This window comes from Sciurus carolinensis, chromosome 17 (assembly GCF_902686445.1).
Source record: "Sciurus carolinensis chromosome 17, mSciCar1.2, whole genome shotgun sequence".
Taxonomy (NCBI): Eukaryota; Metazoa; Chordata; class Mammalia; order Rodentia; family Sciuridae; genus Sciurus; species Sciurus carolinensis.
In genome coordinates this window covers 4,678,382-4,701,667 of record NC_062229.1, presented here as the reverse complement: position 1 = coordinate 4,701,667, position 23,286 = coordinate 4,678,382, and the positions used below count along the sequence as shown (strand labels likewise).

Genomic DNA, 23,286 nt, shown 5'->3' with positions numbered 1-23,286 from the left:
CACCACCTGGCACCCCAGACCTCGAGGAGGGCAGGACAGCGAAAGCCAGAAGGCAGGTGCCCCGGGCACCCCCTCAGCTGGGACCTGCCTGGGGACAGTTCCCACTCTGTGCATACGTATGAAGGACCAAGAAAGTACCTGAATATTGATCTGGGGTTACAGAGACATTTTACCCAGCAAGTGAATTTGTACGGTATTTGTGTACTGAGGAGGGGTCTCTGGGAGGTGGGGGCTCTGTGCTGTTCCTCTCTGGCACAGGCCTGCTACATGCTGCTGCTGGACAAGGTTCACTGGAGAGAGGGAGAAGATGTCCAGGAGATCCCTGGTCTGGGGTCCACTAAGTGGACAGGAGTCCTTGTTTGGGAAAGTCCTATTGGGGGCCTTCGGGGCCCGTGGGGTTGATGCTTTCTCCTTGAAGCTGAAGCCACAGAGGTTTATGCAGAGCAGTGGCTGAACTTGGCTTCTGGAAATGCAGTGGCATGGGGACTGAATTTGAAGGTGCTGCGAGTGGTCTTGGGAACAGCTAAGGAGGCAGCTGGGGCACCCGGGCCTGTGGCTGGGAGCAGTGAAGAGAGGAAACTGGGGCAGCCATGGGTTGGGCAAGGCAGAGGTGGCAAGTTCAGTTCCACTGTGGGTGCGGGTCTAGCCCCTGCCCCCATGAGAACTCAAAGTCACGGCTGGGAGATGGAAATCTGGGCATAGGAAGATACCTGCAGCCCAGAAGTGGGTGACATTCCAGAGCTCACGGGCAGCTTTATGGAGGGATTAATCTGGATGAGATGGAGTTAGCTGTCCTGAGGGTCTGGCTTTGTTGAGAGTGGTCAAGGTACTACAGCAGTCAAATTACATTAGTCATTTATTTGGGGGAACAAGGGGAAGGACTACTGCATCACAGCCACTGGCTCAGACTATTTTTTTTTTTTTTTTATTATTAACTAAAAGCCTTAAGATGTTTTCTCATAAGCTGTCATTAGGTCCATTCCCCCACTGCATATTTACATAGTTGCTTATTTAGGCCAGTAGTTCCCAACCAGTGGCCAGCATGCTAAGCCCATGCTTCACCACTGAGATGCACCCCCAGCCCCTCTGTGGGCATTTCTGATTGTTACCACCAGGGAGGAGGGTGCTCCTGGTGTAGAAGAGGAGTAGGCCAGGGATGCTGTCCCATACCCTGTGGTGCTGAGTACAGCCCACCATAATGACCTGGTCCCAATATCAACTGTGTCCAGGTTGGATAACCGGATTTAGACCCAGGCACGGGAGTCTAAATGTGCATCACACTGAGACCTTCTAATGTGCTTTAGCCAACTGCTTCAGCCACCGAGATCTTTGGGTCCTGACTCTGCCATGTGATGGAAAGGCCCCTCTGGTTGTTTGTCATTTTTACTTCTGATATGGAAGCTTCTTATGTCCTTATCTTTTTCACTGACATGTTAAGCAAACCACCCCGACAGTGCAGAGGGCCTGTGGTGACCTCCTGCTGGAACCAGTGCACTAATGAGTAGCTTCGAGAACTTCACCTGCCTAGTTCCAAGTCTGGCTACAGGATGATTAGCTCAGCATCTGTCCTGCCTCTCCTGCCCCCAAGAGCATATATAGGACCTGATGATGGCTGTCCCTTTCCACATGGTCAACTCCATTTCCTGGCCAGCTGGACTTGATGTCCACCTGCCAGAGGGGCTAAGGACTTCTCCACAAGGATCTGTGCTGGCTTCTGAGTTCTTCAATCTAGCCTGCCTCGGAAACTGCATTCTGCAGGGTCACCTGAAGCAGGGACTCAGCCAGGTGTTTGTATCCCATGTTCACGGCAGCATTATTCACAACAGCCAGAAAGTGGACACAGCCTAATCCTCCACCAGCAGAAAAACCAGTAAAGTGTGATACCCACCTCCCACAACCAACATGCTTGCTAGAATATTATTCAGCCTTAAAGGGCAATGCTGACACCTGGCACCACATGGCTGAATGCTGAGGACACCATGTTCAGTGAAACAAGAGCCATGCTGGGACAAGCAGCACAAGTCCACCCACAGAAGGTCCCTGGAACCACCGGATCCAGAGAGGCAGGAGATAGAATAGTGGGTACCAAGGGCTGGGGGCGGGGTTAGCACTTAGCATGGGTGGTTTCATTTGGTGGGGATGGTTGTATGACGATGTGTATGTGCTTAACGCCACTGAATCGTGCATGGGAAAATGGTTAAAATGGCTTTTTAAAAGGATGTAACCCATTCTGGAGACCTGAACCTCAGAGCTGGGAACTTAAGATGTCAGGGACCTGACAGCGTTCATAAAAGGCAAATAAATGCTAAACAACACTTCACAACCTCTTCCTACCTCCTCTATTGCAGCTGTCCTGGGTGACAGGACCCAGGCGGCCTCCCAAGAGATCAGTTCTAAACACCCCTGCTGAGTCCACATGTGCCTAAAAGGTGTCTGCCTCTCGGCCTGCACTCATCAAACCCCCAGGTCATCCCAGGACTGTTGGTGGAGAAGGGACCCAAGACTGGCTCCATTTGGTGTCTGGAATCACTTTGATGAGCAAAGCTAGTGCTGAAACTGTTCGCCCAGGATGAAGAGGTAAGAACCACTGCTAAGAAGAGACCGGCCATGGAGGAAGTGGCCCTGCAAAGGGAGTCTGGAAAGGGGCAAATCTAATCAGGAGGCAAGAGTTCCGTCTCAAGGCCAGAGAGGGACTGAGAAGAAAGACAAGCTTGGTGTGTGATCTCATTTTTACCATATCTGGGAAAAAAAAAAAAAGTACAAAAGGCCAAGAATGGGGTGGAGGTGGCCCTGAACTGCCCAGGCTTGTCCTGGAGCTTATTCACTTCCTTTGGCTCATGTTTCACACAATTTTCTAGAATCAGGACGGAGGACCTTCGATGTCACTCACAGGTATTCCACCACTGGGAAAGCGGATGCCTGTGGACAGTATTTCTCTTGACCTGCAACGAAGCTGGAACTGAACGGCTGGGTCTCAGCAGAACAATTCCGCCCGCTGGGCCCTCCTAGGAAGGGCAGCCGGCTTTCCTTTGGGCATCTTTTAAACAATTATGTCAAAATAACTGGCTGTGCAGAAATCAAAATGACATGGCAAAAAAACATTTTAATGAAAACAATTGATTCTGAAAAGATTAATTCAGGTGTAGCTATTACACATCTGAAATATTCTGGAAAACCTTCTGGCCTTATTTTTTAAAAAATAAAAGACAATTTTAATGTGAGAAATAAAGTGCAAATGTTAGCAGAGGTGGCCATAAAGAGGACACAGGAAATCAAACACTTGATGGAGGCCAGTGGGTTTTCTTTCAGCAGATAAGAAGCATTCTGTCACAGGGGGCGGCAGGGCAAAAAGCACGTCATAGAAAGCAGAAGAAAAACCGTTTTGCTTCAATGAGTTCAGAAATGATCCAAGGGCACTGAATTTCTGGAAGAAGATAACTGGAATGGGATGGGTAGGGAACTTGGAAGACTCTCCAATGTTTCCAGTCTGAACCTGCCCAAGGCCGGCTGAGGCCATCTTCCAAAGCAGGGGCTTGAACAACTCTAAGTCTCACTGTTTAACTGGGGCAGGGTGGGTCATGTTGACCCCCACCTCCCTGACCTACAAATACCACACAAGATCATCATTGTCATACAAAATGCACCACAGGGTAAAGAGGGTCCCTGTAAGGACAGACAGACCTGAGGCGGATGAGGACCTCCAGTCCCTAACCTGTGGCCTTATCACACTTACAAAGCCACACAGCCATGGCCCTAGAAACAAGCTCAAACGCATGAGCCTGTTGCATGGGTTGATTAGCCGCCTGGTCTGCAAGGCCTAAAATATTTACTACCTGGGTCTCTGCAGTAAAAGTTGGCTGATCCCCAAGTCTACAACCAAACTGGCTTGTCCTGGAAGGAAGAGCCTCTTCTTCACAGCCCTGCAGGTGGCTTCGGCCGCAGGGGAACTCCTGCTATGTCTGAAGTGCAGAAGGGATCCCGATAGAGGAAGCCCACAGTGGATTAACTGGGGAGTCATCAGTGAATTCCAGAGTCCTGAAACAGCCTATGCCAGTGGCAAACAGGTGGCACAGAGGTTGGTTTCTGTGCATCTCAAGTTCCCCATCATCTTAGGAATGCTAGGTGTTAACTATTAATTCCAGAACCTTGCAAAGACCTTCATTAGTATTCCATTTACAACCTCAATGGTGTGAGCTTGAATTTATTTTCATATATCCTGCATCTCAAGGTCAGATTGTAAACAAGGTGCAGGGAGTGATGACTGGTACAATTCTTTCCCTTTTTAGATCTACAAAACTTTTTAGTTTGTTCTGAGATGGGGGTCTCACTATGTTGCCCAAGGTGGCCTTGAACTCTTAGGCTGAAGTCATCCTCCTAGTCATCTAGTCATCTTCCTGTGCAGCTGGGACTTCAGATGCATGCCACCGCACCCACATTAACATTTGTGTTTGCTGAAAGTGGCATTTGAATGCCCAGGGAGAGAACAGTTACATAGAGTATAGACAAATGGCCGAACATTTGATAAATAATATCAGGTACCTATTTATACTTTATAACAAGTTTATCTTCAGAGAATAGATTCAAAAGCTTTCCAGAAAGAATCCAAGAGCTTTCTTCTTTCTTTTTTGTGATTAACTGGTTCCTGCATGAGCCCCGTTTACTTTAACTTCAAAGTATTGAAAAACTGATATGCACTATAAAGAACCTAAGAAGTGAGTACTAATAACTAGTAAACTTCATCTCATTTAAGAGTCATTTGCAATAGAAGGTTCTTGTACTCAGCTGAATAGTGCCCATCTCACTTTCATATCCACCCAGAACCTCAAAATGTGGCCTTAAGTGGGAATAGAGCCTGTGGGGATGTCTTGGTTAGGGATCCTGAGGAGCAATTTCAGTTTTGCATGGGCCTAGATCCAATGACTGGTGTCTCTGTAGAAAAAGGAGAGGGAGACTGAGACACAGCAAGACACACAGACATGGGGGGACAGACAGGAGAATAGGAAGGTAGATACTGGAGAGGTTGGTCACGGCCTACCTTTTTTTTTTTTTTTTTTTTTTTTTGCAGTATTGAGGATTGAACCCAGGGCCTTGCACTCTACCAATTGAGTTATCTCCCCTGCCCACGGGCTATCTTTTGCAAGCTGGAAGAGCCGTGGAAGAATTCTTCCCCAGTGCCTTCTGAGAGGGTCCAATCCTGCAGACACTTGATTTCAGTGTTCTACCCTCAGAACTGCAAGAGTTTGGCTCTAAGTGTTTCCCAAAGGCCCTTATGTTGAGGGGTGGGGCCTTTAAGAGGTGGAGCCTAGAGGGAGGCAGCTAGGTCACGGGAGGGGGGGGCATGTCCCTGGAGGGGCTGGGGCCTGGCCCCTTCCTCTCTGTTTCCTGGCAGCATGGTTCCACTATGAGGTACTATGCCACCACAGGCCCAAAAGCAACAGGACAAGCAACCATGGACTGAACCCACTGAAACTGTGAGCCAAAACAAAGCTCCCCTAAGAGTTGGTTTATCTTAGGTGTGTGTTACAGTGATGAACAGGAAGTATTTATGGGACAGTGCAGGACCTGGCAAAGAAGCCCTTAAAGCCAGGAGTTAACTCAGTGTCTCCCAGAGTCAGGACGAGGAAGAATCAACCACAGTCAGAGACACAGGATAAAGGCAACCAAGTGAAACTGATGCGGCCCTGGGGCAGCTGTGTTCCCCTCTGGCACGTCCCTGTCACTACTGCTTCAATGTTCATGTTGTTACAGATTGAAACAGCAAAATTCAGGCCTGGATGAGTCTTAAAATGTTATGCTACAGAAGCCAGATACAAAAGGCCACATAGATTGAAGACTTCCATTGATCTGAAATGCCCAGAATAGACAAATCCAGAGATGGAGAGCAGGGTGGCACTGGCCAGGGGCTGGGAGGACAGTGTACCAGGAAATGACAGCTAGGAATGTGATTTCTTTTGGGAGTGAAGAAAAATTTCTGGAATTAATTAGTAGTGAAGCTTGTACAGCTCTGTGAATAAACTAAAAACCACCGAACCGCATATTGTAAGAGGGTGGATTTTATGTTAATTATAACATTACAATTTTAAAAGGGCTGTGAATGACAGGTCTCTGCCCAGCAAGTAGGGAAGCCAGGTGTGTGGTGGGGGGTTGCCTCCCCCCTTGATTGGAGCTTTTAGAAAACTCTGAAAGAGGAAGAGACCTAAAAGGAAGGTTTGATCGTCCTGATCATACAAGCTAGGTGGAGCTAATGGCATATTTAGTGGCATATGTTTACAAGATGTGACTTATACTTGTTCCTCAAATTTTTGGAGTGGACCACTGTGCCATTCATTTCCACACTTCGTTTGTCACTGAGTTATTTTTTAAAATTATTTTTAATTTAAAGATTAATTTTGTGTAATAGCTACACTGTGTTCCCCTTTGGAAGCTGTGACACAGCAGCTACCTGCTGAATGCACGAACACCCACACTAACACGGCCTCGCACACATCGCGGACCTAGGAAACGAGGAGCTCTGCTACCTCCCGGTTCCCAGGTGAGAAGCGAGGGTGGGGTCAAGGAGGGCTCTCACCACAGGAGGATGCCCCAGCTCCTGCTGCCACCTTTGGACCAGGTCAGAGGAAGGGAAAGGGCAGGGGCCTGCTGGAGGGACAGCACAGCACAGCCCAGAGCGCCAGGAGCGGCCAAGCTGTGAGGAAAGCTAGGGGGGAGGGCCAGTGCAGGGACTCCCAAGTCAAGTCTGGAAGTTCAAGACCTTCAATTTTGGATGAGACACTTGGAATGTGAGTTTCCCGAGGGTGCTATAGCAAATAACTAACGGTGGCTGAAATCAACACCGATTTATTATCCTGCAATGCTTGAGGTCAGAAGTCTAAGATCCTGCAGAGGCAGGGCTGGTTCCTTCCTGAGGTTCCAGGGAGGTTGTGTCCCGCCTTCTCCATCTCTACTGGCTGCCTGCATCCTTCTGCTGTGGCCCCCTCCTCCACCTTCATAGCCAGTAGCGCAGGGTCCGCCAGTCTCTCTTTGACTCTGACCCTCCTGCCTCCCTCTTATGAGGACCCTGTGATGAAACTGGGCCACCTGGATAATCCAGGATGATCCCCTATCTCAAGACCCTTAACTTAATCACAACGTCAAGTCCCTTTTGTCGTGCGAGGGCACATGTTTTCAGTTCTCGGGGCTAGCCTGTGGATGTCCTTGGGGGCCATTCATTACTCTGCCCACCATGCCAGTCATGCTGTGTTCACAGATCAATGTGTCCGGAGGCCAGCCATAAATAACAGAACAGAGAAGAGACTGGTATGTCCTTGCAGTCTCTAAAGAGACATTCCACTCTCCATGAACAATGTGCTGACACCTGTCGGGTGTGGACAGGGCAGCCTGAGACCTGCAAGGACTCGGAAGCCACTGGAGGTCTCCGCCTCTAGTTACATAAGAACATTAACCAGATCACTGCTCTGCCGTCAGGTTTACTTCGTTTCCATCTCTGATGGATTCTGCATCTCTCAGCTGCCAGGTTCTCTGCCTCCCTCCTCCACCAGCCTCCAGCTGGCAGCAGGGGCACTCTAAACATTGTTCTGCCCTGCCCCCTCCATCCCGAAGCACTATAAACAAGCCTGTACTCCCAGCAACTCCCAGCAATTTGGGAGGTTGAGGCAGGAGGACCATAAGTGTGAGGCCAACCTCAGCAATTTAGCAAGACCCTGTCTCCAAAGGTAAGGGATTGGGGATATAGCTCAGTGGCAGAGAAAAAAAAAAAAAAAAGAACAATAACCCTAGAATGGAGTGGAGGTGGGAGATCTGTGCTCTGGAGCAGAGCACAGATTTCTGCCTCCCCACTGCAAAATACACTTTAGAGAAGGGTACAAGCTGATTGTACCAATGGATGGTGGTACCCATAGGCTGCAGGTACGGTGTTACCTGGAAAGATCTGTCCCAGCAGACAACCTCTGGTCCTGCATCTACCTGGCCCAGCTCACATCCCCTAGAGTAAGTGGAGGACACTCCTCTCTCCCTGACACTGTCACCCAAGCCCTGTCACATCTATCTTCAAATAGACCTGAATTCTGTCCTCTCTCCATACTGTCCTCCTTTCTGCCCAGGTCACTACCAATAAGGCCTCCCTGTCCCCTGCCTCTGCCCTTCCTGAGTCATCCTCTACTCCCGACAGAAACAACCACAGACTCCTCTACAACAGCGTGCCAGTCTAGACCAGAAAACAACAGTTTTGGTGCTACTAGATTAATGGCACATTGCTGGTTCCTGACTTCCAGCTGTTGTACGCATGTTCCTCATCTGCCAGCAGCTGCTGAGGCTCAGTCCACCACTGTGGCTTGAGAGAACTTTCCTGCCTGTGCGGGGGCTTCGCCCACAGAACCCTCTCCACACCCCTGCCAGGCTGGACAGTGTGCACACACCTAATAACCGTCTCCTCCCTGGTAGGGGACTGAGTCTATACATGACTTTACCACCAGTGCCTGGCCACAGAGTCTGACAGAGGAGGCAATCTGTCCAGGTCAATAATTAAGGACCATGCCATTTGTGATGGGGTTGCTTCTTTTGTCTTTGGAGTTCTCTAAGCTTTACCCCCTTAACCTCCGGCTACTCAGTCTCAAGTCATTCCTTCAAATTCTGACCCACGTACAAACACATTTCCCCTATGATCCAAGATTTCTTCCCACCTCTCCCTTTAGTATATTCACAGAGTTGTGCATCCATCACCACCAATTTTACAATGTTTTCATTACACCAAAAAGAAATCTGGAACCCCTTGGCTGTTATCCCCACTCTGCCCATTCAGACCCTGGCAACCACAAATCTGCTTACTGTCTTCATGGATTTGCCTGTCCCAGATGCTTCATATAAGTGATCTCACGATCTGGCCTTTTGGGGATTTCACTGAGCATATTGTTCTCAAGGTTCATCCATGTATTGGACCTTCACTCCTTTTTATTGCTCAATAATATTTCATTGTACAGATTACTTATCCACTGCAAGATGGATATCCGGGTTGTTTCTGGCACAGTGGAAATGAGTTTGGACATGGGACAGAATTTGAAGGAATGCTGCTATGAACATCACCCACTTATGATGGTTCAATTTCGATTACTCAATTTTGACTGTGCAAAAGTATGCATTCAACAGAAATTGTACAATGACTTTATGTTAGATGTATTAATGAATTTTCAACTTATAAATATCTTCAATTTAACAATGGGTTCATCAGGATTTAACTCCATGGTTAAGCCAAGGGCTATCAGTCAGGGATTTGGTTGCCCTATGGGTTCCTTCTTCTCAAGCATATTCCTAAACTGGAATTGCTGGATTGTATGTTCATTCTGTGTTCAAGCTTTTGGAGATCTGCAGACAGTTTTCCAAAGCAACTGCACCATTCTGTATTCCCACCAGCATTATAAGAGGACTCAATTTTCCTATCTTCCCATCTCTCTTAGAGTTCTTCAGTTAAGACTCCCCAAGTGGATACCACGAAGGTCACAGGAGCCCAGTACTAATCACCCTAGCCTGGTGGTGTGAACACCACAGAGCTGTTCCCTTACTGCTTCCGTTGTCGTAAACGGATGCTCAGATTCTTGCTCTACATTATATGTGGTCACTCACTTTCCGTTTCACCCTGGTAAAGGGATTACTGAGTACATGAACCCCCTACCTTGTATGACTTTATGATTTATTATTCTTTCTAGATTCAATTTTACTGTATAAACAAACCTCAGCAAATTAGAGTTATCCATAAACATTGCGTAACTGGGATGTCCTTGTATGCAGGATTATGCTGGACGCCTGCCAAGAATTTGATGTGGTCCTCTCCTTCCTCGATCCCATGTTCCAATGGAGGGGCTGCTTGCTCCAACTGCCACGCTCTTTGAATTTCTCTCCTCCTGAATCCCACTCATAAGATTAATGAACTGATAAAATGTGCTGGAATTATATATTGATGACAGTTGTTACATACACTAAAAAATCTCCAGTGGTACATTTTTAAAAAATGAATTTTATGGTACATGAACTATATCTTAATGAAGCTGTTATATTAAAAAAGTGAAATAATTCAAAATGTAACTATTTACAATGTGTTAAGGGTATACTGTTGGTGAACCTTTAGAATATTTTTTCAAGGCTTGATCACAAATCAGTATATTTGCTACTTTGAACATAACCAACTACAACTTTATGCTTGGTTGAAACTATGAATCTACCTGTACATCTAAAAAACAAGCAAGCAAGCTGAATTTAGTATACACAACTTGATTTGAACACAAAAATGAAGCGTAGCTGCAGCTGAGACCCCCAGGAGGACATTATTTTAACCAGTTTCCTTCCTCCCACCCCCACCTCCCTATGAGCTGCCTTCCTCCTCCAAACAAATTCCTATGGGCAGCTCCAGAGCCACAGACTGGAACTGTTTTGCAACCCGGAGAGAGGGTTTTCAAAAACAGCAGCTCTTGATCACTTTCAGGGGGAAAGTGAAGTTTACTTAACAAGTGACAAAGAGACAATGATTGGCTGGACTTATCAGAGGTCTTTGGGCTTCAAATTATTTAAGATAGCTGGAAGTGAAAAGGTTTCAAAAGTCACAGATGGAGTTTAAAGAAATGGAAATATGACCCAGCATATGAGAACCAAGGAGACCTTGACACAAGATCAGAACTATGTTAAACATGTGGTAGGTAAACACCCAGGGAGGCACAGCTGGTTACCACAGCCTGAGTCCCTGGGGCTGGTGACAACAAGTGCAGTGGCTGGGGCCTTAATTGCTACTCTGTGACAAGAATGAAAATTATACCACAGCTATTCATGAGAAACAACATATGTACCTCTTCCGTTTGCAAAGTGGGGGCATTCCCAAGTCAATTTATCAATAAAGAAAGAAAGAAAGAAAAGAAAGGAGAGAGAGAGAATTACAGCATCTTTTTCATTTCTCTATCCTATGCAATTTAAAAAAGAAATAAGCCATACAAAACCAAAACAAATTGCCTTTACAAGAATAAAATTAATTATGCCTTCTGGCTGTTTGCTCTTATTCACGCTAGAACAAATGTCTTCATTTTTGTATTTCCTCAGAAGGGTTCAATGACCCACAGAAATAGCAAAATATTGATAAGTGTAAACCGTGACCCAGTTCAAGACACCAAAGATGCTCAAATTTTCTGGACCCTTTATTACTTGGAATGTTAACCTAAAAATACAGGTCTGGCATTGGGTACCTAGCAGAGGTTATATAACATTATATTGGGCATGCACCATGCCAGGCACTCTGCCGGTGCACCTTACACATAATTGTCCAACTGAATCCCCAACTCGCCCTTTTTGCCATTTTTAAAATGGAAGAGACAGTCTTGATGAAGTTACATGACCAAGAGGTGGTGGAACTGAGACCAGAACTCAGGTCTGATGTGACACTCAAACCTATCCTCTTGACACTTCCTCCTAGTTTCAGGATTAATCATTCACCAGGATACCTGCAAAAACCATCCCCAAATCATTCTCGCCTACAGGACTGTACACACATTCGGGAATTGTGGTTAAGGAGAAAAGAAGGGACCCCTCAAAGCTACAGTCTGGAGTTCCACTTCTCTGAGAACAAGGCAAAGAGGGAAAAGCTTTGCTTTTGGCCTTACTTCCGTGTTAAAACTTTGAGAAACTTTTTACTCTCTCTGCTAGCCATCTCAACAGACCAACAGGTAAAAAAGGTAAAGAGAAAACAGCTACAACAAAACACTCAAGGAATGGCTTCTCATTCCCGTGGGCAGTTGCATTGCACCCGCTGAGTTTTTAGCCAAGAACCTGGAAAGAAGCGTTAGGGAAGAACCCAAGCACACCAGCTCCGTTGCACCCAAACGCTCGCTGGCTGGGGGGACATCTGCTCCAGGGTCTCAGGATTCCTCTGGGAAGCCTAAAGCAGTAGGGCGCTGGTTACCGTCGTGGGTATCACTCCATCTCTGGTCCTGCCCCCAGGCACCCCTGAACCAGGAGCAGAGACTGCAGGCGAGCGACCTTTCCTCTCTCGGAGAGGCTGCAGCGCCCTAGGACTGGCTGGACAACGTCTGCACCTCGCAACTGCACTCGCCACGCAGAGTCCCCATGCATTGAACGGGCAGCCTCAACCGGACACCCGTCCACCTGCCCCATAGATTCTACCGGGCCGGGCTGGAGGCCTGAGGTAGCTCTGGGGGTCCCGCCCCCCAGGCCGTCCGCAGTGGGACCGAGGCCTCCCCCGCGAGCCCGGTCTCCCTCGGGACTGTTCCGCCGCTCTCACCTCGACCCGGTTCCCCGCAGGCCGTTCTCCGCCCGCTCCTCCACAACTCTCGCCGCAGCCGCCACCGCCTCCGCCCGGCCTCCGCGAACCACAGAAGCCCGCAGCTCCGAGCCGGAAGCGGGAGCCAGCGCGGCGCGAGCGGCGCATGCGCGACCCACCCGGAGGCGTGGCCCGGAAGGAGGCGTGGCCACAAGGGGCGTGGCCTTGGCGGGTCGGTACCCGACACCTGGGACTTTGTCTTAGGCTCAGCGCTGAGCGACTGGGCTGGGGTGCCCTCGGCTCCGCGGTGGCTGAAGGCGCGGGGACCCCACGGGGAGGGGCCTTGTGGTGACAGGGCCAGGGCAGCCTGTGTGGCGGGTCTGCGGGTTTGAGGGGCGTTCATTCATAGGAGGCAGGCCAACCGGAGCCTGGATATCAGCAGGGATGGGAGACCCTGTGTGGGACCGGGATAACGGGGTTGGAGGGATCCTGAGAGATCAGCGGGGCTGGAGGTCCTGGGTGATTAGTGGAGCTGGGGAGGGAATCCTGGGGAGGGGCAACGGGGTTGGGGGCGTTTATTTTGAGGGAGCAATGGAGGCCTGGGGTATTAGTGGGGTTAGCCACGCCTGAGAGGGATCTGGATTTGGGAGGATCCTGAAGGAAGATAAATGGGGTGTGGGGGGTGCGTTTTGAGGAGTCAGCGAGGGCCTACTAGTCTCATGGGTGTGGGGAGGCAGGCAACAGGGTTGGGAGTTACTGGGGGGGCAGCAGAGGCCTGGGATGTCAGTGGAATGGGGAGTTCCTGTGATGGGGGGGCAATGAATTGGAGGCATTTTGTAGGGCCAGTGGAGACCTAGGTGATTAGCACATCTGAGGATGGAATGCTAGGGGAGGCCCACAGGGTAGAGGGATGTCTTGGGGGAATCAGTTATGTTGGGGGGGGCATTGGAGTATTTGTGAGTATCTAAGGGGAATTCCTCCTCTGGTGGCAAGAATTGGAGAGGGCAGGATCTGTTGACAAGGTGCAGCATAGATAACAGAAAGGTGGATCTGGTAAAAATTAGTCATATACCTCACAGGTGTTCCCAGACACCACAACACAGGTGGCATCAGCTATCCCAAACACAGACACCCAGGCAGGCACCACCAAATTCTCCAAACAGGCTTCCAGGCACCCCGAAATACGTCAGACACCCCACCTAGATCCATTGGAAATCTCAAAAACTAACATTCAGAATCTAAAAAGCATGCCAAGTATTCCAAAAGTACCAGACACCTCCACCTAGGAGCCATCAGATGCCCTCAACAAGCTTTTGGACACTCAGAAACACATAAGAGACCCTATATGGGAGCTCTCAGTTACCCCAAAACATACACCAGATACTTCCATTACAGATGTCGTCAGACACCTGCCAACAGGTGTTGAGAATCTAAAACACATTCCAGACCCCCCCCACCCCCAGGTGCTATGAGACAGCTGTAGACATGCTGGATGCTGCTGCAATGTCAGTTCCCCCAGGTGCCACCACAGTCCAGCCCTGAAGCTACTTGTCCAATTCAGGCCCTTCCCACCCCCAGGTGTGGCAGTTGGGCAGTAACCCAGCCCAGCCCAGCGACTCTCAAAAGTCCAGGCTGGTCAACAGGCCAAAAAGATCTCCCCAAACCGAATTCACATCAACACACATGGTTATGTTGTCAAGAGCACTTAGTAGGGAAGTGGTTGTGGGGCACAGGCCCCCAAGTGAGAGCGCTCAGGTTAAGTCCAGTCTTCAAGGTCAAGAGAGGGAACAGGTCTAAGGAACTGGATAAAGGTACAGACCTTGTTCATCAGCTAGTCCTTCTCAGTGAGCAGGTCACGGAGTCTGGGTGGCCGGGTGGTGACAGAGGAGAGGAGGGGCAGGTGGGGTCAGACCCTGAAGGGCATTAAGGGTTGAGACTGGGAATAGGGCCACATGGATTGGTGTCTGGGAAAGCATCCCGGCTTTCCCCTGGAGACTACCTGCCCTAATTACCTGAGCGCAATCCATTCTCTATTCTGTTTACCACACTGCCAGCCTGCTCCTCTACAGGACAGTCACATCTGGCTTCGAATACCTCTGAGGCATAACTGGGGGCACCTGTTGGAAATGAGGTGCACATTCTGGTGCTTCAAGTCTCCTGACCCAGGTGTAGAGAGGGCCGCGGTCAAAGCACGTGATTTAAATGCTTGCCTTGCCTCTTACTGGTGAAAGACCTTAGATGACAACAGCAAACCCAAAAATGATGGTGATAGGGAGGGGGTGGAGGCGACACATGTACCATGGCCTCTGTGCACCAGGCGCCATGCCAAGTGCTCCCTACAGCACTTCTTTTACACAAATTCAAATCTTCCTTGATCTCAAAGGCTCTATTTGTAAGGGACTTACTGATCTGCAGGCCATGGTAAGCCACCCACTTGGTTTGACTGGTGTGCTGCTGGATAACCTGGCTCAGGGGCAAGCCTGCCAGTAAACAGTTCCAGCTTTGCAGGCCACGCTTCAAACTACTCAGTGCTGCCACTGCTGCCTGGAAGTGGTGACAGATAATACACGTGAAAACCTCCACGACTGTACATCCACGAAACCTTATTTAGGCACTCTGAAATGTGCATTTTGTACTACGTTATGTGTCCCAAAATATTCATTTCCAACCACTTAAACATGTTAAAAAATAAATTCTTAGCTTGCAGGCCCTACCAAGAGCTGGATTTGACCCTGAGTGCACCTGAAAGTGGGACACCAGCCATGTTTTAAGAGGACTGCAGACACTGGGGCTGAAAACATGTCTGGATGGGAAGAGTCCTAGGAACAGTGGTTCTCAACCAGGGGTGATTTTTGCCTCCACAAGCATCTCATAATGTCAGGAGACATTTTTGATGGTGACAACTGAGGGCAAAAGAGGTTGCTATTTGCATTGAGTTGACCTAAAGGCCAGAGGTGCCAATCAACATCACTGCATCATGCAGTGCGCAGGTTAGATCTTCAAGAAAAAGAATGAGCTGGCCCCAAATGTCTGCGGTGGAGGTGGAGAAACCTGCCTTAGAGTAAGAGCTAGCATGTAGTGAACCAACACCATACAGAACACTTGGGCGATTTTGTTAAAATGCAAATTCTACTTCCATCTGTCTCAGTGAGTTTTTCTAAGTCCCCAAATGACAGTGAGACTGCAGGTGAGTAGACCACAAAGACACACAAGTCCTTTGATGACACAAAAATGGAGCTGAGAGACCTCAGGATTTTTCTGAGAAGCAAAGGAAAAGCAGAAACAAAAATTAAAGGCCAATGATGAACAAGGAAGCAGCAGTGCCGGTGTTAAGTGGGGGATTTGGCTGCACCTGTGCCAACAAGTGCTCTGGGCAGCAGGCTTCTGGCACCTGCTTTGTGCATGCAGGCTTGACTCTGGATTTCTGGGCTCACCCTTCCTCCTGACGACATCTCACCTGCCCCTTGAATCTGACGCCTAATAAAGATCCAACAAACCCCAGTCCCTGCAGAAGAGAATAGAATGTAAGAGGAGCAGGAAGCTACCTGCTGCTTAAAATTAAGGGCCTCATAATGCTACAGTTGTCAGTGCATGCAAGACCTTTGCAAAGCTCATGCAAGCCTTGCCTGAAGACAGCTCATGTATCACAAAGCTCATTGGGGATCACCTCCTGGAGAGAAAGCTCAAAGCTGGACACCATTGACAGCAGCAGCCACCAGCGACACCCCCATAGCCCCTTAGTCAGCAAAACAGCACTCTGGGGAGAGGGGGGACGAGGAAGAAGGGAAAAACCCAAGTCTGAAGCAAGCAGAGTCAAGAAATAAAAAATCTGCAGCTCAGGTCCGGAGGAAGCTCCTGCCCAGTGGGTGGAGAATCTTGCTGTCACCACATTGTCACCCTAGGGTCTACTCTAGAGCCTGCGGGCATCTCATTAGCCTGTTGAGTCTTGCCCAGGACAAAAGTCCCCATAGGGGCCTTTGGCAATGTTTGGAGAGATTTTTGATTGTCACAATTGGAGACAAGATGGTTGCTCTTGGATCTAGTGGAGAGGGGCAGGGACGCTACAATGCAGAGGGAGGCCCTCCACGCTGAGAATTACCTGACCCCAAGAGTCAGTAGCTCTGAGGTTCAGGAACTTTGAACTTGCCTGAGTTCTACCTGCAAACAGTCTGCAGTTTGGATCCTGGATACAAACCACACACACACACACACACACACAACTTTCTAATAGGCAATTATGGCAACCTCTTCATTCCCTTCAAAGTCAGGCAGGATTTCAAAAGAGCAAAGTTCTAAATCCTAGTGACAACCAGAGTCCTCTCCTTCCAGAGCTTCTGGAGCCTGATACTGTTTCTGAGCAGAGACCCTTGCCATCCCCACCATGGAGAGCTCCAGGTCAGAAACTGCCTGTTACGGGTTCCATTGTCCCTGCCCCCCATTCATATGTCACAACCCCCCCCCTCCTCCAGTACTGCAGAATGTGTCCTTATTTGGAAATAAGATGTCTGCAGATATACTCAGTTAAGATGAGGTCACAGTACAGTAGGGTGGGGCCCCTAATCCAACATGACTGGTGTCCTCATAGAAAGGGGAAATTGGGACCCTGGCATACACACAGGGAGAATATCATGTAAAGACTGGACTTAGGCTGTCACAGGCCAAAGAGCTACAGAAGCCAGGAGAGGGGCCACGAGTGGATCCTTTCCCAGCACCTTCAGAGGGAGCTGCACCCTGGGGGTACCTTGATCTCAGACTTCAACCCCCAGAACTGTGAGGTGATAAATTTCTGATGTTTAAACCAGCAGATATGTTGTACTTTATCACGGCAGCCCCCGCAAAGGAATACCCTCTCAGAGCCCAGATTTTGCAGGAGGATTCTTACCATAACAAAGTTGGTACGTAAAGAGGATTTTGCCAGTTCTCAGATAACCCAAGGACCCCTGTCCTCGGTGCCCGATCCCTGGTTCTTTCCAGGGAGCCACCAAGATCTGGCTGCAGAGGACCAGGGTGCAATGGAGTGAGGCTCCACAGAGCAAGGGAGGCTGAGAGAGCAATTGGAAGGCTGGAAAGAAGAGAGAGCAGCTGGCATCCAGGGGCTGGATGGGGCCGCCGGACTCACCAGAGCTCAGGAAGGGTTTGCTGCAGAGGGGGCAGCTGGAGTGACCCAAGAAGGTTCCTCGCACCAGCTGGTGTCCGTTGACACACTCCCGCCTCTCCCGAGCATCCTGAGCCTTGTCCTTTACATGTGCTGGGCTCTTCCCCTGTATGGGACGGAGGTGGGTCACAGGGTGCCCTCTGTCAGGGCTGGTTCTTTCATACCCTGTGCATCAGCCCCAGCTTGAATCCCAGGGCTCCTGGGTCAAGAGCACTTTGCGGAGCTGGAGAAGGAAAGAGAGCCCCTGGCCCAGCCCCCTGACCTTCTCCTTCTGCCTGGTGACCCGGTTGCGGAGGGAGCTCAGACTACGCTTCACCCGGGTACTCTTCTCATTCTTCTCGTTCTTGCTGGCACCGTCCTCGCTCCTTGGATGGGGGTGGGGAAGGTTGGTCAGAAAGGGGCTGCGGGCCATTCTGAGGCAACTCCTGGAATCCACCTGGACTCTCCCCCACCCCGTGACATCCCAATCCTGCCTTACTCTCGGCAGGATCCCTGACTCCCTTACTCATTCACTCAACAAACATCTGCAGGTTTTGCAACGTTCCCGGCGCTAAGGGGTCTGGGTTTGCAAAGGAGAACGCAACATAGTCTCAAGCTTGAGGTTCCCTCCGCCTCTGACCCCTCCCTCTAATCCATACCCATCACCTACCTGCCCCACGTCTTATTGGCATTAATCCTGCCCCTCCCACCAACGCTGTCACTGTCACGCCTCCCCTAAATGACTGCCCGCTCACAGTCGTTTAATAAATATCTATAAAGCCAGTGACAAACAAGCCACCTCACTTCCAGCCTTGGCAGAATCTGTCCCCTGGAGGGAGACTCACCCCTCAAGCCCATGTGGCTCCTGGGACACTGCTAGTATCTATAAATGTTTTTGTTGAGTGAATGTGTGAGTGAGAGAGGGAGCCGGGGACCCTCGGCCCTGTCCGTGGTCCCCATCCTCTGTCACCACAACGGATTATGCCCAAAGTTCTATCGCTGCTTAGGTTAAAGTCCGTGCTCAGGGGTCCTGACACAGGGACCTCCCATCCCGCCACAGCCACCTGCGGCAGCTCTTCACACTTACTCAGACAGGAACTCAAACCAGGTGAGGCTCGAGGGGGCTCCCCCAGGCCCGGTGGACAGGCGAGCCCTCTGCCGGGCCCTGCAGGATCAGAGGCACGGACGCCTGGGTCAGCAGCTGCCTGGGTGCTTCTCCTGCCCTGCCCCCTCCCAGGGCTTCCGGGCACAGATGCCAGGTCTAAGAGCCCACCGGTCCTTGACTGGGGCCTGCTCACAGGGACATCCTGCCAGGGTTTCCAGCAGAGACCTGAGCATGGGCCAGGCAAGACCATCCCCAGGGGAACCTTCCCTGACGGACGGCAGGGTCTGAGGAAGGAGGCCCTCTTCCTCATTTGCCTGCCCGGCTCGGGGCAGCTGGCTCCTCCCCGGATCCTGTCTGTTTTTCCCCATCGCTCCCTGACTTTTCTATACTTGTCCCCCAAGCTGTCTACCCCAACTCCTGTCCCTTGACACCAGTCCCCTGACACCTGTTACCCTCAACTTGGGTTCCCCACACTTCTCCCTGACCAGTCTCCACATCCGTCCTTTCCTGCACCTGTCCCCCACACCTGCCCACTTCTGTACCTGTTGCCCCACCTGTCCTCTCATACCCATTCCCCTGAACGTGTGCTCCTCACGCTTCTCCCTAACCTGTCTCTACATCGGTCCCCTGTACCTGTCCACCCCTACCCCACACCTCTTCCCTCGCACCTGACCCACTTACCCATGATACTGGCGAAGTTCTTGAAGCACTTGCTGAACAATCAACCTGGGGCGGGGTGGGAGGAAAGGGCCCGCAGTTGCCCCATTAGACGCTTTCCCCAGGATGAGCCGTGAGCACTGGGCAGGCCGTGGGTCCTGCTGCAGGCCCTCTCTGGGAGCCCCAACCCACTTCCCAGTGCCAGCTTAAGACCCATTCCAAGTGGCCCTGTGTCCCTTCCCCGGGAGAAGGATGGTATGGGAGAGAAGTCCCGGGTTATGAGGTCCAGGTGGGAAGATGACTGGCCCTGGACACATGACCAGCCATGCTGCTCCCCTGTACCCTCTGCCCTGGCCCCAACCCCAGTTAACCCGACCCCTGCCACGGGGCAGACACTCACACATGGTCTGGCTCCACATGGTCCTTTTCCAGGCACTCCAGCACAGGCGGTTCCAGGCCTAGAAGCAGCCCCATGGGGCAGAGGTGAGAGGGTCCAGCCGGGCTCCTGCCCACCCAGTCCCCTCAGGACTGGACACCACCCAGATGGGACTTGCTGCTCTCAGGGAGGAGAGGCGGGAGGAGGATAGAGAGCCAGGGAGGAAGGTGTCCCCAGCTCCCTGAGCTCTTCTGACTTTAGATGATGCGTGTGTTTGAGCTCAGCAAACTCTAGTGGCCTGAGGAGATTCGCTTATTGTCCCACCTTAGAGAGAAAGCCTCAGGGGCGCAGGCCTGCCTGAACATGGCCCATGTGGGATTGGACAGGAGGTCTGACTGACACGGGAGATTCAGAGACAAAGGAGGAGAGGGAGAGGGAGAGGGAGAGGGGGGAGAGGGAGAGGGAGAGGGAGAGAGGGAGAGAGCAGGGGAGACCCAGGGTGTGTGGCAATGCCATGGAAATGGGTGAGTCACCCTGGTTTGAGGACCCAGGGAGAGAGAAGGGCAGATGTGGAAGGTGCCTTCCCACCTCTGGGCCTGCAGGATCCTCAGTCCAGTTCCTGCCCAGGGCACCCTAAGCCCCTCCCCCAGCCTTTTCCCCTGGGACCCTTTAGTGGAGCCCCATTCCCTGTCCCCTCCCCTCCCAGACCTGGTGTGAATGAAGGACACCCCGGGGCAGGCTACCTTGCACAGGTGGGGCTGGCGTTTCCAAGCCAGGAGTGAGTTCCAGGGAGCTGATCTCATCGCAGGACAGGGGAACTGACCTTGACCTCACTCTTTGCTGGGGGCTGCCACATTCCTGCAGGAAATGAGCACGGCCCTGAGACAGCCTGGCTGCAGGCAGCTTCCCCAGGTCGAGGGCCCCAACCACGCACAGCCAGGGCCACCGTCACAGAACCTGGGGACACAACTGCCCCAGCCCCAGCTGTAGTCAGGAGCTCCCCCCAGCCAAGGGACACTGACATGGCCACAGTGTCTGGCTGAAGATCCCCAGGTGTGGACTGGAACCCCCGACCCAAAGCTGCAGCAGCAGGAATGCCCCCCTGCATCACGGGCCACGCTGTCCCAGCCAGACGTCCCCCAGCTGTGGGCGGGACTCGAGTCTGAGTGGAGCCTTCCCAGCTGCAGCCGTGGCTCCCTTTCCCTGCAGACTGCAGCCCGTCAAAGGTCCTCGGAGCCTGGCTGGGCTTCTCATTAGCTGCCACGGCTGCCCACCACGGGGGTCCTCTGGGACCCGGGATACTGCTATGGCTTGAGTGTGGCCTCCCCCTCCTCATCCCATGCTGGACTCTATGACCAGTGCCAGGTACTCAGAGGACAGAAACTTAATCCCAGGGTGGCGTTAGAGTCAGGGCCTTTGGGAGGTGACCGGGGTCAGATAAGATCACCAGGGTGGAGCCCCCATGATTAAACTTGCCTGGTAGCTGTATAAGAAGAGAGAGAGAGAGAGAGAGAGAGAGAGAGAGAGAGAGAGAGAGAGAGAGAGAGAGGGAGAGACTGAGAGACACCAGGAAACTCTCATGCTCCGTTTCTCTCACCATGTGAAGTCCTACCTCACTCTGGGACTTCGGCAGCAAGAAGGCCATGACCAGATGCAGGCCCTTAACCTTGGACCTCCCAAATCATGAGTCCAAACAGACATTTTGACCGTTTATCTGGTCTGTGGGGTTCTGCTATTAGCCACAGAAAGAGCATGGCCCGGACTCGCAGGGAGGGAGACGCCCGAGCCCTGGGCTGCACCATGGACTCCCCTTCATAAGTGGTCCCGCTGGCTATGGTGAGGCATGCTCTCCTACCCGCAGTAGGCCTCTAGCCCTAGAGGGCTGCTGTTGCGCAGGCAGCTGCAAGCTACACCCACCTTGCCCGGGGGTTCTGCTGGGGTCCCGCCCCCAGACAGACACGCTTGGGTCCAAGTCTTGAGCCCCTCTCCAGACAGATTCAGAGCAAGGCTAGCCAGCGTCCGAGGGAGAGAGGGTCCCGTGTCCATGGCCGAGGCATCGAGGCTGAGCCTGGGGGAGAAGGGAGATATCAGGGCTTCAGTCTTGTTCACCTGGCCACTGCTCCAGGCATCCAAGGGATTGAGGGGACCTGCAGGGGCCCTTCCACGTCAGGGAGGGGTGTGTAGGCCACAGAGAGGGGTCAGACTTCCCCACACGGGAGGGGTCTGCACCAGCAGGGTGGTGCTCGGGAAGCCCCTTAGATTTGCCAAAGCTGCATTCGCATGGCAGATGCAACTTTTGGCCCAGACTGGATTCCTATTTGGGGTGACTTGGGAGGATGGAGGGACAAGGGTGGGTGGTGAGGGCTCATTTTCATTGCTACTGCTGTGGGGTGCACGGAGCCGAACACGTATCTGTGCTTGGGTCACAAGTGCCTCTCTGACGTGGTGCATATGTGTGCAGGCAGTGTGCAAACCACACCCCTTATAGGCTTCCAAGCTTATAGACGTGGGCCTGACAGGGCGAACGTGCATGGGTGTGCTCGGGAAAGCGTGCCTGCAGTGTGCAGCGCAGTCTTGGATTTGGCTTGTGCACGCACACTTGATCAGCATGCAAGTACACTCGTGTGCCCTCACAGGCTCCACACTAGTGCACGCAGTGTGTTCTGCATGCCTGTGAGTGTGTGTACGTGCGTGTGTGTCTGCATGCACATGCGTTCGTGCAGGCTCGTGTCCAGGCTGCCTCTGACCACGCGGACACCCCTCGTGGCCCTGGAGCTAGACGCTGCAGGAGTAGGGCACCAGGGTACGCTGGAACCTGGCCCTGGCTTCCCAGACCCCTGCCTTGTCCCGGGGCGCACTGACAGTGTGCAGTGGTGGGGTGCGGGGCAGAGGGGCTCACCTCCGCCAGCTCTCTGAGCAGCTCCGGGACCTCTCCCAGCTCCGTCTCCGCCTCCGTCTCCGAGGCAGGACCTGGGCCCCTGCTGAGCTGGAGAAGGGTGAAGCTCTTCCACCTTCTTTGTTAGGGGGGCCACTGCCCGTGGCGTCCCCAGGCTGGCTATGGGAAGGGGCCCCCAGACCCAGGTCCTGGAGATACTCGCTGCCCTGAAGGGCTCCCAAATCCAGACTGACGTCCTCTGTGCTCTCGCTGAGCCGTCCTGGAAAACCATCTTCCTATTGGTTGGTGGGAGAAGGAGGCATTGACCCCGGGGCAGCAAAGCCAGGTTCTCCTGGCCATAAGACCCCTATGCCCAGCACCCAGGCCCTGCCTATCTCCCTCCCATCCAACTGTCCCCCAAGGGCCACACCTCACCGTCCCCATCTGATCATTGTGCACGGTCACCTCTGTCCTGCTCACCAGCTGGTGTTTATTTCTAGGTGACACACGATCACGGTACATACTCACGGGTACAGTGTGACAATACTACATGTATACAACGTGTAATGATCTAACAGGGTAATCAGCACTTTCATCTCTTTAAACAGAGGCTTTGAACTCCTCTCCTCCAGCTCTTCACAAAATGTACATGAAATTATTGTAAACAATAGGCACTCTACTGTGCGGCAGGACACTGGAGCTTACTTTTCCTACCTAACTGGATTTGGGGACCTGATCTCGGACTCCTCAGCTTATTTTAAGGCACAAGAAAGATGATGTCTGAACAGTTTGTAAAAGCTCTGTATGGAGGCAGGTTACTGCTAATGCCAACGCTGCAATTCCGGCAGCCTCGGAGCTCCTGGTCTTTTTCTTGGACTGCTTAGAGGGT

At 51.7% G+C, this 23,286-nt stretch overlaps 2 protein-coding genes across 2 annotated transcripts in view; both read right to left on the bottom strand.

Annotated features, from left to right (window-relative positions):
• The window catches only part of Arhgef18 (Rho/Rac guanine nucleotide exchange factor 18), a 51,958-nt gene extending 39,572 nt beyond the window's left edge, over nucleotides 1-12,386 (bottom strand). The window contains exon 1 of the mRNA XM_047532147.1: nucleotides 12,272-12,386. The gene's annotated coding sequence lies outside the window, so the exon portion shown is untranslated. The remainder of the gene's footprint in view (nucleotides 1-12,271) is intronic.
• LOC124968983 (rho guanine nucleotide exchange factor 18-like) overlaps nucleotides 11,780-23,286 on the bottom strand; it is a 34,698-nt gene continuing 23,191 nt past the window's right edge. Inside the window, exons 4-12 of the mRNA XM_047531811.1 lie at nucleotides 22,422-22,693; nucleotides 21,440-21,590; nucleotides 20,266-20,380; nucleotides 19,547-19,604; nucleotides 19,171-19,215; nucleotides 18,472-18,549; nucleotides 17,668-17,770; nucleotides 17,370-17,511; nucleotides 11,780-11,908 (exon numbers count right to left, since the gene is read on the bottom strand). Of these exons, the coding sequence (XP_047387767.1) occupies nucleotides 11,889-11,908; nucleotides 17,370-17,511; nucleotides 17,668-17,770; nucleotides 18,472-18,549; nucleotides 19,171-19,215; nucleotides 19,547-19,604; nucleotides 20,266-20,380; nucleotides 21,440-21,590; nucleotides 22,422-22,693 (984 nt within the window). The 3' untranslated portion in view covers nucleotides 11,780-11,888. The remainder of the gene's footprint in view (nucleotides 11,909-17,369; nucleotides 17,512-17,667; nucleotides 17,771-18,471; nucleotides 18,550-19,170; nucleotides 19,216-19,546; nucleotides 19,605-20,265; nucleotides 20,381-21,439; nucleotides 21,591-22,421; nucleotides 22,694-23,286) is intronic.